Below are 17079 nucleotides of genomic sequence, written 5' to 3' on the forward strand. Positions count from 1 at the left end.
CTGCATTTTAAAGGGTCAAATCTCACCATTCACATTCTTTGGAAGATTTAAATGTTTTTTCTTCATAAAGAATTTTCTAGGGCTTCCCTGGTGGTTCAGTGGTTAAGAATCTGCCTTGCAATGCAGGGGACCGGTTTGATCCCTGATCCCTGATCCAGGAAGATCCCACATGCTGCAGGGCAACTAAGCCCGTGTGCCACAACTACTGAGCCTGTGCTCTAAAGCCCGGGAGCTGCAACTACTGAGTCCGTGCAGCTAGACCCCATGCTCCCCAACGAGAGAAGCTACCAGAATGAGAAGCCTGTGCACCACAACTAGAGAGTAGCCCCCACTCGCCACTACTAGCAAAAGCCCACGTGCAGCAAAGAAGACCCAGGGCACCCAAAAAATTATAAATATTTTAAATATTAAAAATTTCTCTATTAAGTTAATTCAAAATTAGATTTGTTACTCTTGTGTATGAGTTTTTAAAATTACATTTTCTTTTTTTTTTTTAAATTACATTTTCTAATGACCTACACATTTACGAAGTTAAAAATTTAACTTTACCACGTGATCAAAGTTCTAAAAATTAAGAGAATAGGGTAAAAAATAATGTGATGAGCTCTAGTTCAGCTTAAATACACAATTCTTAATTAGGTCTTATCCAAGCTCATCTGGTCCTATTATACCCTCCCATGATGCTTTATTGTTTTTAGGAGACAAGCCTATTGTATCTTATGCTTTTCCTTCCTAAATTTTAGCGCGCGCGCACACACACACACACACACACACAAATAAATCACTATTTACCTCTCTTCTCTAACCCACTAAGGTCCATGAGAAGAAGGATCATCTCTCTTAAAGTTGCCCAGCATAGTACTTGGCATGAATAAGCTCGCAAACACTGCTAAAATAATGAATGGTTAATATTCCATCACATTTTGTTTTCTCCCTATTTCAGCTTACTTCCAGTTAAAGTGATAAAGGCTTGTTGTTTCCCTGTCCAGATAATTATCTTGAATTTGATATTTTGCACTGAAATAGTTTTGTGTGAGTTTTTTAAATGCCCTTATCTATATGATTTTCTTAAATGGGACAAGGAAATATCTGTTTTAAAATTTTTTTTAATTGCATTAGGTAGTCACCAAATCTCTAGGTCAGGGCAAAAACATTTAATTTAAAAAAATAAAAAGGAGAGAGAGCACTTTCTGAGTTCTAATTTCCATATCTGTTATTGGAATTTCTAGGTCTCAACAGTCTTTTAAGGAATAACAGAATTCTTCGTACCAACCTATTGACTGCTTATGTGATGAGTTGAGGGCAACTTAAGCTCTAGAAAGAAAACTAAATTTTAAGCAATTTAAATATTGGCTCAAAGGTAAGAGTGGAAAATGAAGTCTCTATGTGTCAAAAAATTCAAGTGAAACCCAGCTCGTCTCCTGAAGGCAACGGCAGAATCAGCTGCTGTTCTGCCTTCAAGCAGAGGACAGTCTTGTGGAGTACATTCAGGTAAAGCTAATTCAGGGTGATGCTTGATAAATAACAGGAGTATATTTCAGTGCTATGGGAATGGTTAGGTGGGAACTCAATCTTAGATATCAGAGAAAGCTCCCAGAAGTCTTGATATTTAAAATGAAACAATTAGAACCTGTCAGTGTCATTGACAAAATTTACTAGTGTCCATTTGTTTTGCCTCCTTAAGTTCAGGTTACCAGGATTGTGCTTTTTGCCATACACCACAGATACATGGACACAAACAGAGCTATATAGATTTTATTCATTTCTTTCTTACTTGCACTGATCTTATTTTCTAATTTCTCTGTTCTCTGTGTAAATCATTAAGCCTAATTCACTACTGTTTCAGGGCCTGAAAATACTAAAGTAGAAAACATTGTCCTTTCGACTGTCTTTTGTGGGAATATTTCTGATCATACGGGTGTTATCACTCCACACCACATGCAGAAAGAAGTAGGGGACGAAAAGCTGAGAAAACACTGCCACAAAAGGAAACAAAGTCCTTTCTCCCAAAACCACAAGTTCTAGATTTAGCTCTACACTCAAAAGATGACCCTGTGCTAAAAAAGCAACCATCTACTATTCTAGTGCTGTTTTGTTTTGTTCCAGCTTTACTAAACTCAGATAACTGGCACATAGCTTTCCAAAATTATCCTCAAGCTTAACCTAATTTAGTCTTACATTTTTACCTCATGGGAATACGGTTGTAACATAGGCTGGTCCCCAAAAATATACTCTGTCCTTTCAATCTCCTTCCCTCTACCACATGCATGACTCCTTCTTCTAAGCACCCTCAACATTTGTATTTTCCACTGATTGTTGGTATGTGTGAATCCTAAAACTCCAGCAGAAATAAAAAGTGGATGCAGAATTGTTTTTAATTAAGAGTTGAAAACTTGAGCACATATACTAAGATCAGTTCTGCTCAGTTCTCTAGAACAAAGATGGAACTAGGTACCATCCACTGCAGTGGGTCTGTCATCTCTCGCACACAGCAATTTCTGGAAGAGCGTTCTGGTGAAAGTCTAAGACCAAAGGAGGTGTCTTTGAGATTTCCTGTAATCTCAACCTACAACTCAGAGATGATATGTAGGTCCTCAGATCTAGATATTACACATTCTAGGCCTGGTTCTCTAGAACCAGGTTCTAGGTTCTCTATCAGAAGCTCATCCAGAATAGAGGAGTCAGCACAGGAATGTGGAGTCCTCCCCAGAACAAATCCATCTGCAAGAGTACGAATGTATGGCGTACATGTTAGAACATTTCCCCTCTCCTCAAAAAGTGACAAAACAGCGCTGCACACTCACTACTTAATACTTTGCTTCCATTCGTATCCTGAAATTTTTATCCAATCTGTTTTAAACCTCAATTCTCTAAAATTAATGCTTTTATTCTCTGACTAAAACCAAATTATGTCTAATAAGATTTCTTAAGAGAATTTATGAACCTTTGGCTATTTTCCACAAAATTATCTATGTATATACATAGATGCATTTTTTCTAGCAAGAGGGTTGATATTTTTCACCAGATTTTCAAAAGGGTCAGTACCCAAAATATAAAACAATGACATAGAGCAATCTTTTTATTCTTTTTCTATGTGGATATTTTCAGAAAAAATGATTTAAGGTAAACAAACACACCAATGCAATGCAGTCAGGTAAAACCAGGAAATGTATTTCTAAAAAGGTTCTCCTACCCTTTTTGTTAGATGTAAAATAATTTCTGGATCCAATGCAGAAGCCACTTAGGTAGTACCATTGAATGCACTGCCAGTGAAAAAAAGGGAGTAAACCTGTAAAAGATTGTCTTTTCTTTACATTTGCTGGTTCCCTAATTTTCAATAAGCTAAACTTTATCTTCAGCCGAATTGAAAGACTAAATATGTTTATGTAAGAATCACAAAATCTTAGCACTTGATGAAAATATGAAAACCAGGACGGGAACCAGATTGAACCTCTCTCCCAAAATAACATAAAATTATCACTACCCAAAGCAATGAAAATAATGTGATCAGTTGAAAAAGAACCTGAAATTTTGTGTACTTATTAAAATGACAAAAGACCATTTTCTGAACATTTTGGCTTGGAATTTTGAGTTTTTACATTTTAGCCCCTATATCACCAGATTTTTATTCTGTAAGTTCTTATATTTCAAAACAGTTACATTCATCATGTATGTGATAAAATTTAATTTCTGGTTTCCAGACAGCTGACTTGTCCCTTGTCATTAATGAGTGGTAAATACAAGGTCATCCTTATCACAACCTAGTTGAGGAATTTAAAAGAAAAGTCAGAAACAAGTTACTTCCCAGTAAACAAATCCCTGGTGAATTTACCAGCTCTAGTCAGTCAGTCCAGCACTGGTGGGAACTTTTATGCATACATACACACACACACACCCCAAAAATAACACTGTATCAAATAAATTTTTTTCTGCCTCCTTGACTTCATTTATTTCCCCATTTACTCATTGTTTCCTTGCCATTATTGACTATTATCTTTCTTCAGAGGTTTAGTCACATACTTCCCTATCAGCCTTGCCCTATCTTCTTCTTTTTTGTTTGTTTTTCTGGCCATGCCAAGCAAGGCATGTGCGATCTTAGTTCCGCAATCAGGGATTGAACTCACTCGGCCTTAAGTGGGGACACTGGAAGCTCGGAGTCTTAACCACTGGACCACCAGGGAAGTCCAGCTCTGCCCTTTCTTCTGCCCAAATCCCCAAGTTTCTAAGACTTTCTGGGTCATAAAGTTTCTTAGAAGATTGAGATTCTGCGTATAAGCATATCTGAATATGTGAAACTTAGAAGAAAAATATAAAAAATTATGTTTACAGTATACTTAAAATTCTCATCAGAATTAAAAAATGTAGAATAATTTTTAAAGAAAAGAGAATGGCTAATATATAGCAATAAAATGTTACATAAATAACAGGGATTGCAAATAACTGGCAGAGTTTTCTTTTCATACTCTGGATAACAAGAAGCTTACAGCAAAATGTGAGGTCCAGCTATATATGACTCTTAGGACCCAATTCTTTTTTCTACTCTATCTTGACTACCTCCTATAATTTATAATTTTAATGTTCCTGTGCTTATCATAAACCTTATAATTCAAATCCTTTGATGTTCAGAAGTCTTTGAATGAGTAAAACTGAGACCAGTGAAGAAAACAAGGCAATATTTCCAGTTTATCAAGTAATAGCTTAATAACTCAGCCTCATCACAAAGAATTATATAATCAGATTCAAGCAATACTCCAAACAACTGTGTTTTTAAAACTTGGGTCTCTGATTTTAGATACAATGGCATCTGAAGATTTTTTTAAAAAGATTATACTCTTGCAAAAGCAATACAGTTTACATAATAGCACCTGCTATATGAAAATGTCTGATCAAAAGTTATTAAGACAAAACTTACTTGCCTAGCTGACTATAACAATCAAATCTTTTCTGGGTTCAGAGCAGGAGTAAGTGAATGGAATTTCTGCAAGGAAGAGTCAAAGAAACACTGCATATAGTGCTACAATACTTAGAGCATACATGTAGGAATCAAACACTTGGGGATAATACTTGCTGAGGGAATTATTTTTTAAAAAAAGATTTCACAAAAGACCAAAAGAAAAAGAAATACTTGGGTTGTTACCCCTTCTTAACCTGAAATTCTGAATAAGAGAAATTTTTTGAAGAATTATAAATGAAATACTATTTACGTATTCTATATTATTGCCTGGTGATTTAAAAGTTAAAAATATTTTATTTGAAATAAAATCTGTTACAGAAAACACTGCATCTGATAAATATGAGAACTTCTATTTGCTATCCTATCAAGTGGCTAAGACAAAAAAGAAATCACTACTTTTGAGAACTGAAGTATTTTTCTATTTACAAGTACAAACAAAGTCAGAAAGATCTGACACAGAATAAGACAATTAAAGTTCTATCGTCAAATAACAGATAAATTCAAAGAGTTGAAGTATGCTAGCAATGTCACCTTGACCAGATTTTAAAAAATCAGTTATTACCCTGAGATTCTGTTACTGAACAGGAACTCTCACATGTATAAGACGTATAAGAACCACCTTTAGGTGATGAGCCCAGAAATAAAATCTGGGATTCTGCCAAGACTATTCCTCCTACAACACAATGGCAAGGCTTTTGTGTGACACAGAAGCAGATCTAAATTTCTTGCCAACATCATGTTCTTTTTTTTTTTTTTTGCAGCATATGAATGAAATCACCCTTCTCTTGGAAAGTCTGTTAATTCTTAAGAAATAAACCAAGCAGATGGGGAACCAATACGAGGAACACTTTGGTTTTTGTGGTTGTATAAATAAAAAATAAAATGAGTAATTGATGAGAGTGATAGCTCAAAAAAGGGAAATAACTAGACTGAGTTCCATGGGATTAGAGCTATATTTGATGAGTTTGGGCCCATTTAACAACCCTCTGCCTCCCATCCCTGCCCACCTGCCCCCCCTCCCAGCTTCTCTTCTGCAAATGAGTGCTTTATATCATGAAGGCTAGCAAGTACAAAGTATATAATAGCTTTTTTTATTTTGCCATAATTTTTATAACGCCTATCAAGTTTTGGCTACATATAACAAACTGAAAAAAACTAAGAAATGCCAGATTTTTTTTTAAGTTTAGCAATATGTAGGGTCACATAAAATACCTTTCTAAATATACATGTACCCTTAAAAATGGTCAGTAATGTGCACAAAAGCATGAAATATATTTTGAGTTCTTTCCAAGGAAAAAAGAGCCCTCTTTGCTTATCAAATAATGCTGACCCTCCCTAATTACAAGCACTTCTTGAAGAGAATAATGTCAAAACCAATCATATTCCAAAATATATCATTTGTAGAGATAAAATATAAAGCTCACATATTAGCTTGGAATTTATATTATACTAATTTTACTCAGACATAAATTACCTAGTGAATTAAAAAGGAGCCACTTACACAAACAGGTAGAAGTAGATAAACAAAAGAAAACTGTTTATAAATGGGTAATATGTTAATTAGTATTCTGTTCTGCTTTAATTAATTTAAAAGAATCATTAGCTAAATCAACTATGTAAAATATAATTTCACAGTATTTGAAACTGCGTGAAGATTTCTGTTTAAGATATTTTAAAACTTGCCTGTAATTAGTTGGATAAACTGGTTTTTCCAGATCTCATAAAAGTAAACTGTAACCCATATTTTGTTTAATTATTACAAATATTGAATTGGTGAGGTTTAATTTAATAAGACTTTACTATATCTGCAGTATTAACTAAGTCAGATAAGGAATTATTACATTTAATTGAGGCTTACTTTAATTTTAAAAATAGTATCTTATACATTTCTAGTTTGTCTGCAAAATCCTTTATATTTTCAATTTTCTATATGGACATTTATTTAGTAGAACACACCACTGTCTGCATTTTGATTATACTACTATACTTTATCTGAACTGAGAAGAACTAGCCAACAGATCAAACAATTAAGAGCTTATACAATTTGAGGTTGCAGCTTCAGAAATCCTTTACAGAAAGATTGAACATCAAAACTATGTCAAAATTCTCACTAAGCTAAATTCGGATAATCTCTTCAAATTCAGGAACAATGAATTTCAGTTAAAAATACATAACTTCTATAAAATACATTCTCCTTAAGAGCTTATATTAAAAAAAAAAACAAAAACCTCCCGCACCCAAGTACAGTTAATACTTCTGTCTAAACCTCTTTCTCTTCCCAATTTTCTTGTTTTTGTCATATTTTCCCCCATTAAAGTAAGAACATTGTATTTTGGTTTCTTTTCTCCCTCCTCATTGTTCAGATGAGCATTTTAATAATCTTTTAAGCCATGCTGTTCAAAGAAAACAGGCTATTTGAAGGTAAAGAAAATTCTCTAAGTTCAATGTTTTTCAACATGAGATCATTTTCCTAGACCTGTTTATTAAAAATCCACGCAAAGCAAACACTGCAACTGTAAACAGCTACTGAAAATTGGAAGTTTAAAAATAAAGCCGTTGAAAACACTTCATTACACACCTTCTCTGTGAAGCCCTTTGTTTCCACTGAAAACCATACTGGAATCCTTGTACAAAAGAAGTTGCCTTCTGGCTTGTCAATAGCTATACAGTCAGTAACTGAGGGATCCAGATGTCTGCAGTGGTTAAAACAAACGTTCAGCCGTGGGTGCTGATTTCGCTTCGCTCTGTGCAAGGTTTTTCACAAAGGCAGCAGAGTAAGAGCGCACATAGCAACAGCACTCACAGCTGATTGGATGGAGGGTGTGCTCTGCCGCCCCTGCTCGTTGGGTCCACTACAGCTTCCCTTCTACTTGGCAGCGCTACCTTGTTGTCTTTGCTCCTCTTACCAACTCAGCTTGTGTTTAGGCAACGTGAAAGGAAAGACTGGTGTGACGATAATGACAAAGTATTCTATCATGAGCCCCTAAAATGTGCGTCTCTGGGTACTTTTAAAATGGAGAGAAATTTATAGGGCAAACATTCACTTCAGTCGGTGTTTCACATAAAACAGAGGACAAAGGGGTGGTGGAGGGAATCAATTTATTACTTCGCATTTCAAGTAAATCAGGTTCTACCATGTGAAACCCTCTGTAAACAAAGAATACAAAAATTTAGGACAATCAGGATAAAGCATTAACCTCTGTCTACCCAGAACTATGAATTACTTTACAACAAACTTCACAAATTCCAAGAAAACCAAGATTAGTTAGTTAAAACAAGACAAGACCTAAAAATAGTCCTTCCTCAAATTTATGCAGTGTCTTTTAAGAGGGCAAGACAAACTGAGGTTAACAGGTTGCTTAGAAAAAATTGCTCAGTAAACTGACAATAAAAGATTTAACTAGGTATCTGCATTAAAATATCTCTTCTTATACAAACAATGACAAAAACCATAAAACAATGACACTGAGTCTGAATTAAATTTATTTTTCAGGAATTTTTTTCCCTCTAGGAAAAATGTTTGGGGGAGTCAATGCAGGTAGTAGCAGATAAACAGATATGAAGAATCAGAAAAATTTCTCATTTAGGAAATATTTCCCATGAACTTCACATAAACTAGGATAGTGTTTTTCAAACTTTTAAAGCAATGGAATCCTTTAAATCTGCATTCTTCCAATAAAATGCATTATTAGTGGTGGCATTAGGATTTCTACACAGGAGAGAGTAGGCAGAGGCAACGGCAGAAGCATACTATTTATTACTCAGATCTTTGTTTATGTGGAGTGTCTTGCGGATAGGGCAGAGAGGCTGATGGAAATGTTGGCACTTTTATTAAAGCACCCCATGAGCACCATGAGGCTATTTTTAAATAAGAGGCTACAAACAACACTGCAGTTTCATATCAGTCCCAGAATCTACAAAATTCCTACCCTTGAAAAAGCTTTCAGGATCCCTGGAGTTCTACAGAATACAAGTAAGAGATATAACCTATAAGAGTTAAACCTTATTACCTTAGTAGTATAAGGAAAGAACCCGATCGTTGGCTTAACAATTAGCCAGAAGGAGAGCTGCTAAGCCTTCTGAGAAATAACGAGAGAGATGTGTTTGGGAGCACAATAAACTCTGAGATAAGTGACTCAGAGAAAGAATGGCAGAGTAGAGAGAACAAGGATGTTGGAGTCAGGCTGACCAACTTGGGTTCAAAATATGAATCTGCCATTTAAAAACAGTAAGATCCTATACAAATTAGTAAACTACTCTGAGCTTCAGTTTTTTTGTCTATAAAATGGAATTAATTCACAGGACTACTGTGAAGGCTAAAAGGTGCTCTTTGCTAGTCAGACTGCTTTTTTTGGTTACTAAGGACTCTTAAGGTTCTTCAAAACTTAAGAGCCTTTGCAAATTCTATTTCTCATTTGCTTGGAGTGGTCTCCCACAATCCCTTCCACTGATAAGTCTCCCTTAAATTTCTCTTCCCCAGGGCAGCTTTCTGAGCCTGGTCTCAGTCTCTCTATACCTTTTTCTTAGTACTTAGCTCACAAAATGTTACATAATTATTTGCAAAATGACTGGTTGGACATTCTCCTCCACCACACTGTAAGTGCTTTGAAGGGAGATACTACAACTGTCTACATTATTGCTTACCTAGCACCATGACTGATTTATATTCCATACACTACTTTATTTGATTTCATAACCATGCAAAGTTAAATAGAACAAGTTTAAATAAGAATATCAATTCCAAACATTTATTCAAGTCATACAACTAGAACCAAAGAAAATAGATTTAAAAAAAATTTTGGATAAATAATTGCATAATTCAAAATTAACTTCTTCCTATATCTTTGAAAAAAAGAATATATGATCTCTAAACTGTTTTAGAATAGTTCCTTTCAGTTAAAATTCTTAAAATTTTTAATTAAAGGCTAATAATAGCCAGTTTCTATAATCTAAAACTATTAACATTCAAAGAGAACTTATTAAAAATACTAAATTTAATCAGAAGCATGTAATTACAAGTGAATAAAATGAACTGGAAGAGACATGCCACCTTAAAAAGTAAAATGCAACCAAGAGATTTATTTAGCAAAATGCTTCCTCTGCTACCAGTTTTCAAAATGATAAATAAATTTCAAAATGGCACTTTATATAATTCTGAAGAATGGTTGCTTTTTCCCCTGGTTCATTGGGGTACACAATGCTATAAATAATCTCAACAGTCAACAAGTTAAAAATCTGAATAATATATCAATAAAATGCTATACTAAGTACTAGTCTCAGGTTCTCAATTCTCAACCCTCAACGAGGAAAAAAAACCCTTTTTGCCCAGTATGGTCATAATTGTGTTCTCCAAATGGGCCAGTTCAAGAAATGTAAATTATCTATATTATACTAATCTAAGGAAATAAGTAGGAAGCAGATCTCCCATGAGTTTTTTAAGCTACATATTCCAAATATAGAATGGAAAAATTTGAAATATTAACTGTTTCACATAATCCGAGTCCTCTGTTAGCAGAAACAATTGAACTATCTACTTTTAAGATGCCGTGCTTAGTCACTCATTCATGTCCTACTCTTTGTGACCCCAAGGACTGTAACCCGCCAGTCTCCTCTGTCTATGGGATTTTTCAGGCAAGAATACTGGAGTGGGTTGCCATTTCCTCCTCCAGGGGATATTCCTGACCCAGGAATTGAACCTGCGTCTCCTGTGTCTCCTGGGTTGCAGGCAGATTCTTTACCCACTGAGCCATCGAGGAAGCTTTTTAAGATACCTTATCTTTTAAGATATCTTTTAAGATACCTCTCTTTAAGAGATAACCATGCTAGCTTGGATAGTTTTTAAACAAAAAAGATACATTGCTAGAAGAAAAAAGAACCCTTCAAAGGTAATTACATAGCTACTATATATATCACAAGAGTCAGACACAACTTGGCGACTAAACCACCACCACCAATACTATATATGTAGGCCCATGGGCCAGGCATAGTGCTAATTTCTTTACATGCCCATCTCTTCTGATAGTTACTATTCTCACAGATGAGAAAACTGCTTTATAACCTGCTCAAGTAGGCAAAACTAAGTGGGCAAAGCCAGAAACAGGTATTCCTAAATCTGTGTGCTTTTAACAATTCCTTTCATAATTATATTTCCATAAGACAAATATGGCATCATGTAAGAATAAACTTGAAATACAAAAATCTCAAGCTAACATTTTCTATTTATTACTCATTCAATAACCACCACTACAGCCCCATTACACCTCAGAACTGTCATTGATGTTACTTACAATACAGAAAAACAGGATTTGACTGCTAAACAGGGAGCCAGGCTATAGTTACATTAAGGACACAATAAAAGGTTCAATCTGTGAACTTCACTACTTCATAATCACAGATCACATACCTGATTCAGAGAAAGTAAAGGAGGTAGAAAAGAACATTGAACCAGGAACTATGGATCTGGGTTCTAGACTAAACTCCACCTTAAGTACTTCTCTGAAATTGTTCATTTCTAAATCAGAAATATTTTTTTTCTTCTTCTTTTGACTGCAATGTTGGTATGTTGTAAGGATCAAATGGGACAAGATACAATAATTTTGAAAAACAGCACAAATAGGATATTGTCATCCCTGGTGGTCAGTCTTCTAGGGGTTAACAGTGTAAACATGTTTGCACAAAATACAACCTAATTACTGAAAAGATCCCTTAAAGCAGCAAGACTTAATGGAGAAGAGCTAGCGTGTCTAGGGTTCAAGTTCTTTCCACTTAAGAAGCTGTACTGTCAAATGATTTAAGCTATCTGAGTCTATTTCTTCATCTGTAAAGTGGCGGTAATAATTTCTCTAGAGTTATGAGCCATCTAGCCCAATACTTGGCTCTCAGTTCAGTTCAGTTCAGTTCAGTCACTGAGTTGTGTCTGACTCTTTGCGACCCTATGGACTGCAGCACGCCAGGCTCTCAAGTAATTTAAGTTTCCTCTTTTCTTTTGCAAACATCAGTTCTATAAATATGTTACTAAACAGCAAATGTACATTCATACATACACACACACCAACAAATAAAAGGGTAATACATTAGTAGTATCCCATATTAATATCAAAAGGGATAAAATTTAAATCTTGACTATCATAGAAAGATTTTTATGACACTGACATTTTTAGTTAAATAATGTTACTTTAACAACACATTTCACAGTTCACTAACTTATTTGCAAGACTAAATAAAACTAAATTTTACAATTTGAGGAATTAAGAAAATTTATGACTTTTCTCATTAAATCTGTTTTTATTCAAAAATTATGCTGTTAGGTCAGTATTGGATAAATTAAGCCATAAAAGGCTACATTAATTTCCACTCACATGGAGATTTCCAGTGATCATTATTGCTGAAATGATTATCCAGTGATTTGTATTCATTATCACATGGTACAAATAAGCCAAATGACTATACAATCCAAACATATTGTGTTTTTAAGACCTAAAACACTTCATAAATTTGCAGTATTAAAAAGAACCTAATAGGCTTAATTGGGATTGTCATCTTTCAAAAGATTTGGGGTTATGATGACCTAGATTAGTTTTAGGAGCAGAGCCTTGTTTACAAAATCTAAGATCTTGGAGAGAAGAAAATGTTCTAGCCTGTTTTTTGGCATCATTCATACTACATTGTTTAAAATGAGCAAGAACAGGGGTTATTTATAATCTAAGCTACTGGACAAACACTCTAGTAATATCTTATCTACACACTAGATACATTTAGTAAGTATCAAGACCAGGAATAAGAGTTAATTTTTAATATCCTATACTACTTGGGTCTTAATAAAAATAATACCATCATTCTTAAATAAAATACATGCCAGGATACACATGGATCCCCCTTTACCTAGACCCTTATTTCTTTAAAGACATGGTCTGGGATGTTGTCAATCTTTCACTATTATAAAGAAGGGTATGTTTGATTCAGTCTTAAAAGTCTAGAAACAATCAAGAATTTTTTATCCTGATAAAATGATATTTTAGTAAAAGTATTTCCATGGAGATAATGTATCTTACATTTACTCGTCCCTTTGACAATCACAACGTTGTGAAATAAGAATGAAGAAACAGAATCATCTAACAGAGGTCTAATTCCAAGTCCTGTTTGTTTTCCCCAACCATCATCGCCACCCCCCTACAGCTAGCTATCACTAGCCATAAATTTGAGTTATGCCAATAGTCATACAAATGACAGGTCCTGCATTTAAAATTTTTGAAGAATGTTAACAAAATCTAGTAAAGTAAAACAGTTTAGGTGGAATTAAGAAAACCTCATGTAGCTTTAAGACTCAACTGTTAAGTCCTCAAAGCTTTAATACTGTTTACTTGCATTTTTTAAAAATTTGTTAATTTCAGACTATTTCATACACTCTTATTTCCAAATGATGTGACTGAACTCTTTTGGCTATCTGTTTGAATGCAAACTCTAATATATCTAAAACTGAATTAATTTTCCTCTGAATAGGATTCACCATTATTATCACTTTCACTTTCCTAAGCTAACAAACTAGAGAGAATAAAAATAGCCATTGATTATGTGTTTAAGGGACTGGTACAACTACTTTCCTCAGGTTATGTCATTACAACAAACTTCTAAAATGAATACATTATATCAATTTTAACCAATGAGGAAACTGAAACTCAACCACCCTGCTTATTTAACTTATATGCAGAGTACATCATGAGAAACGCTGGGCTGGATGAAGCATAAGCTGGAATCAAGATTGCCAGGAGAAATATCAATAACCTCAGATATGCAGATGACACCACCCTTATGGCAGAAAGTGAAGAAGAACTAAAGAGCCTCTTGATGAAAGTGAAAGAGGAGAGTAAAAAAGTTGGCTTAAAGCTCAACATTCAGAAAACTAAGATCATGGCATCCGGTCCCACCACTTCATGGCAAATAGATGGGGAAACAGTGGAAACAGTGGCTGACTTTATATTTTGGGGCTCCAAAATCACTGCAGATGGTGATTGCAGCCATGAAATTAAAAGACGCTTACTTCTTGGAAGAAAAGTTATGACCAACCTAGACAGCATATTAAAAAGCAGAGACATTACTTTGCCAACAAAGGTCCATCTAGTCAAGGCTATGGTTTTTCCAGTAGTCATGTATGGATGTGAGAGTTGGACTATAAAGAAAGCTGAGTGCCGAAGAATTGATGGTTTTGAACTGTGGTGTTGGAGAAGGCTCTTGAGAGTCCCTTGGACTGCAAGGAGATCCAACCAGTCCATCTTAAAGGAAATCAGTCCTGAATATTCATTGGAAGGACTGATGTTGAAGCTGAAACTCCAATACTTCGGCCACCTCATGTGAAGAACTGACTCATCTGAAAAGACCCTGATACAGGGAAAGATTGAAGGCGGGAGGAGAAAGGGATGATAGAGGATGAGATGGTTGGATGGCATCACCGATTCAATGGACATGAGTTTGAGTAAACCCTGGGAGTCGGTGAAGGACAGGGAGGCCTGGTGTGCTGCAGTCCATGGGGTTGCAAAGAGTCGGACACAACTGAGTGACTGAACTGAACTAACTGAAGTTCAGATAAGTTAGGTAATTTAATTAAGCTTAAACAGATCAGGTGACAAAACCAGAACTTTATTTATTTTTTTAACTTTTTATTTTATTTTGAAATACAATCAACGATGTTGAGATAGTTTCAGGTAGATAGCAAAGGGACTCAGCCATACATATACATGTATCCATTCTTCCCCAAACTCCCCTCTCATCCAAGGCTGCCACATAACATTGAGCAGAGTTGCCCGTGCTACACAGTACGACTTTGCTGGCTATCCGTTTTAAATATAGAAGTGTGTACATGTCCATCCCAAACTTCCTAACTATCCCATCCTCCTAATGTTCCTCCCAGTAACCATAAGAAAAATCAGAACTTTAACCAAGGTCTTTCAAGTTCTTTGAAATGCTAAAATAATCTGTAGGATTACATGTGCTGTGAAATTAATCTAAAGGGCTGGGACTATCATTTTCTTTTTAAATAAAATGGGAAAAAGAAAAGATCAGTTACCACTTCATGAGCAAGACTGAGTACCGAATTTTGTTTGGGAGGAGGGAATGCTGTTACAGGGCAGCAACTTCAACTGTTTGTAATTGTGAGCAGTCAAAAAAACTTTAACCTACTGCTCCATGTGATACTACCTCTCAGTGACCCTCCCCCCACCTTAATTCTCTCCAATAGGTGTTTGGTTCTACCTTATCACATTCAACCAATATGGACTTTGGAAGCACATATTAAAGGCTGATATTAAGTTTTACTGAGTCTGAGAAAGAAGTAATTGCTAGAGATTTACCACCAGAATGCATGAATTCTGTAACTACTGCATCTACCCTTTTGTGTAGAGGGAGCATTTTCTTTTTATTTACACAAATGTTGTAGTCAGCCTTTCAAAGCTTTCCATTTTAGATACAATTTCAGTTTACACAATTATTTTACCTAGCAACCTTGTGCAAAGTACTTATTTTTTGACTACCTCAATAGCTTCTAACCTTTTAGACCAGGAAGGTTTTAGTTGCATCACCTAGAGGGGAAAATCAACAAAGTATCATGAACTAAGCACCTCAAGTGAAACCTGCACTTACTGAGAAAAAATTTCCATTCCTTATTCTCAAAAACAAAAACAGAACAACCAACACATACACACATAACCCTATGTTCAAACCAAAAATATTTGAGACAACAACAAATAGAAAAGAGTAGTGGAATGTCAAACATCTACAAGTCTGTGCAGGCCATCTGCTACTTTTTTCCTCTGGGCCAGTTCCCCTACTGGCCCTTTGCATCTCTTCCAAAACAGCAAAGGGTAACCTCCAGGAAAAAAAGTGAGGAAAGACTACATTTAACTATAGGTTCCAGAGGGCAAAGGTCATGTTAGTTCTTGCTCATCGTTGTATTTCCACCACGTAAGTGCCAGGCATGTATCAGGTGCCCAATGAACATGATTCAGGAGAAGAGAGGGAAAGGAATCCAATTGTCCAGAGTTTTACCATATTTAACAGTAAATTCTAAAAATACGTCATTTTACCTATACACTGTGTAATCACTAATTTAACATTTACCACAGAAGACACCGTTCATAAGAATTCTGATGATTTTGAATAAAATTTTTTTTGCTAAAACATGTGCAGTTTGGTAGAAACATTTTAGAAATCAAGACTTTCTGAAACAAAGTCCAGGTGTTTTGACTAAGTCAAAGCAAGCATTCCAGTCAATACCTTGATTTAGTACAAGAGTCCACATAAATTATAAAATATTAAATACAATATCCTACATAACACAGCAAGCTAGCTAAATACAGAATAAAACACAAGTTAACAGAAGACAAGATTTGAGAGCACCAGCAGGACAGCACAACACTAGTGTGAACATAAAATTCTTTGTACAAAACAATAAAAAAAGGAGAGACAAACTGTGAAATAGGATTGAACACAGGGACATCAGGCGTAAACCAGGACCATCCCAGGTAGCATTTAACCCATCCCATCCCCCAAGAAAATGTGAACTTAATGGTTAAAATAGATATATAAAACAGTTAATTCAAGTTAAATTTTTAATGTAATTTTTTTATTCCATGAAACTCACTGAGTCAAAATATGAAATTTATGATATTTTATGGTACGTGAATACTTTACAGCTGTGCATCAGGTTTTACAAATATCCTTTAAAAAAGTAACCATAAGCAACTCACTACATCCTAGCTATCTTGTTTGAAGGAAAGATCAAGTCTTCACCCACAAAGCACTGACAGTGATGAAATGTTTTCTCAACTATTTAACAAATGCCAGCCCTGTGCCAAGGACCATAACAGGTATGAGGGAAGAAGTCAGATGCTGTCCTGCCCTTGGAGAATAAGTACTCTAGTGAAGGACACAGTCTAAAATGAGCAAGTAAAGGATGCCCAAACAGTGGTACGTGCCCTGGTCTTCTTTTGTTTCTTAGAGCATGCCAGGCTCTTTCTAAATTCAGGACCTTTGAACATACCACTTCTTTGGCCTGCAATGTTCTCCTCCTCACTCATTACACAGCAAGCTCCTTCTTATCTTCGCCTCACTTTCTCAGAGAGGCCTTAGCTAAT

The 17079-nt window shown here is 35.3% G+C and overlaps 1 protein-coding gene across 14 annotated transcripts in view; it reads right to left on the minus strand.

Annotated features, from left to right (window-relative positions):
• The window catches only part of FAM214A (family with sequence similarity 214 member A), an 80644-nt gene that overhangs the window by 47467 nt on the left and 16098 nt on the right, over nucleotides 1–17079 (minus strand). The window contains exon 1 of one of the 14 annotated variants that reach the window (XM_006070106.4): nucleotides 7533–9750. The exons of the other annotated variants lie outside the window; for them this stretch is intronic. Coding sequence (XP_006070168.1) covers nucleotides 7533–7569 — 37 coding nt within the window. The 5' untranslated portion in view covers nucleotides 7570–9750. Of the gene's footprint in view, nucleotides 1–7532; nucleotides 9751–17079 lie in introns of those variants that run through there. 14 annotated transcript variants of the gene reach the window in all.

This window comes from Bubalus bubalis, chromosome 11 (assembly GCF_019923935.1).
Source record: "Bubalus bubalis isolate 160015118507 breed Murrah chromosome 11, NDDB_SH_1, whole genome shotgun sequence".
NCBI lineage: Eukaryota > Metazoa > Chordata > Mammalia > Artiodactyla > Bovidae > Bubalus > Bubalus bubalis.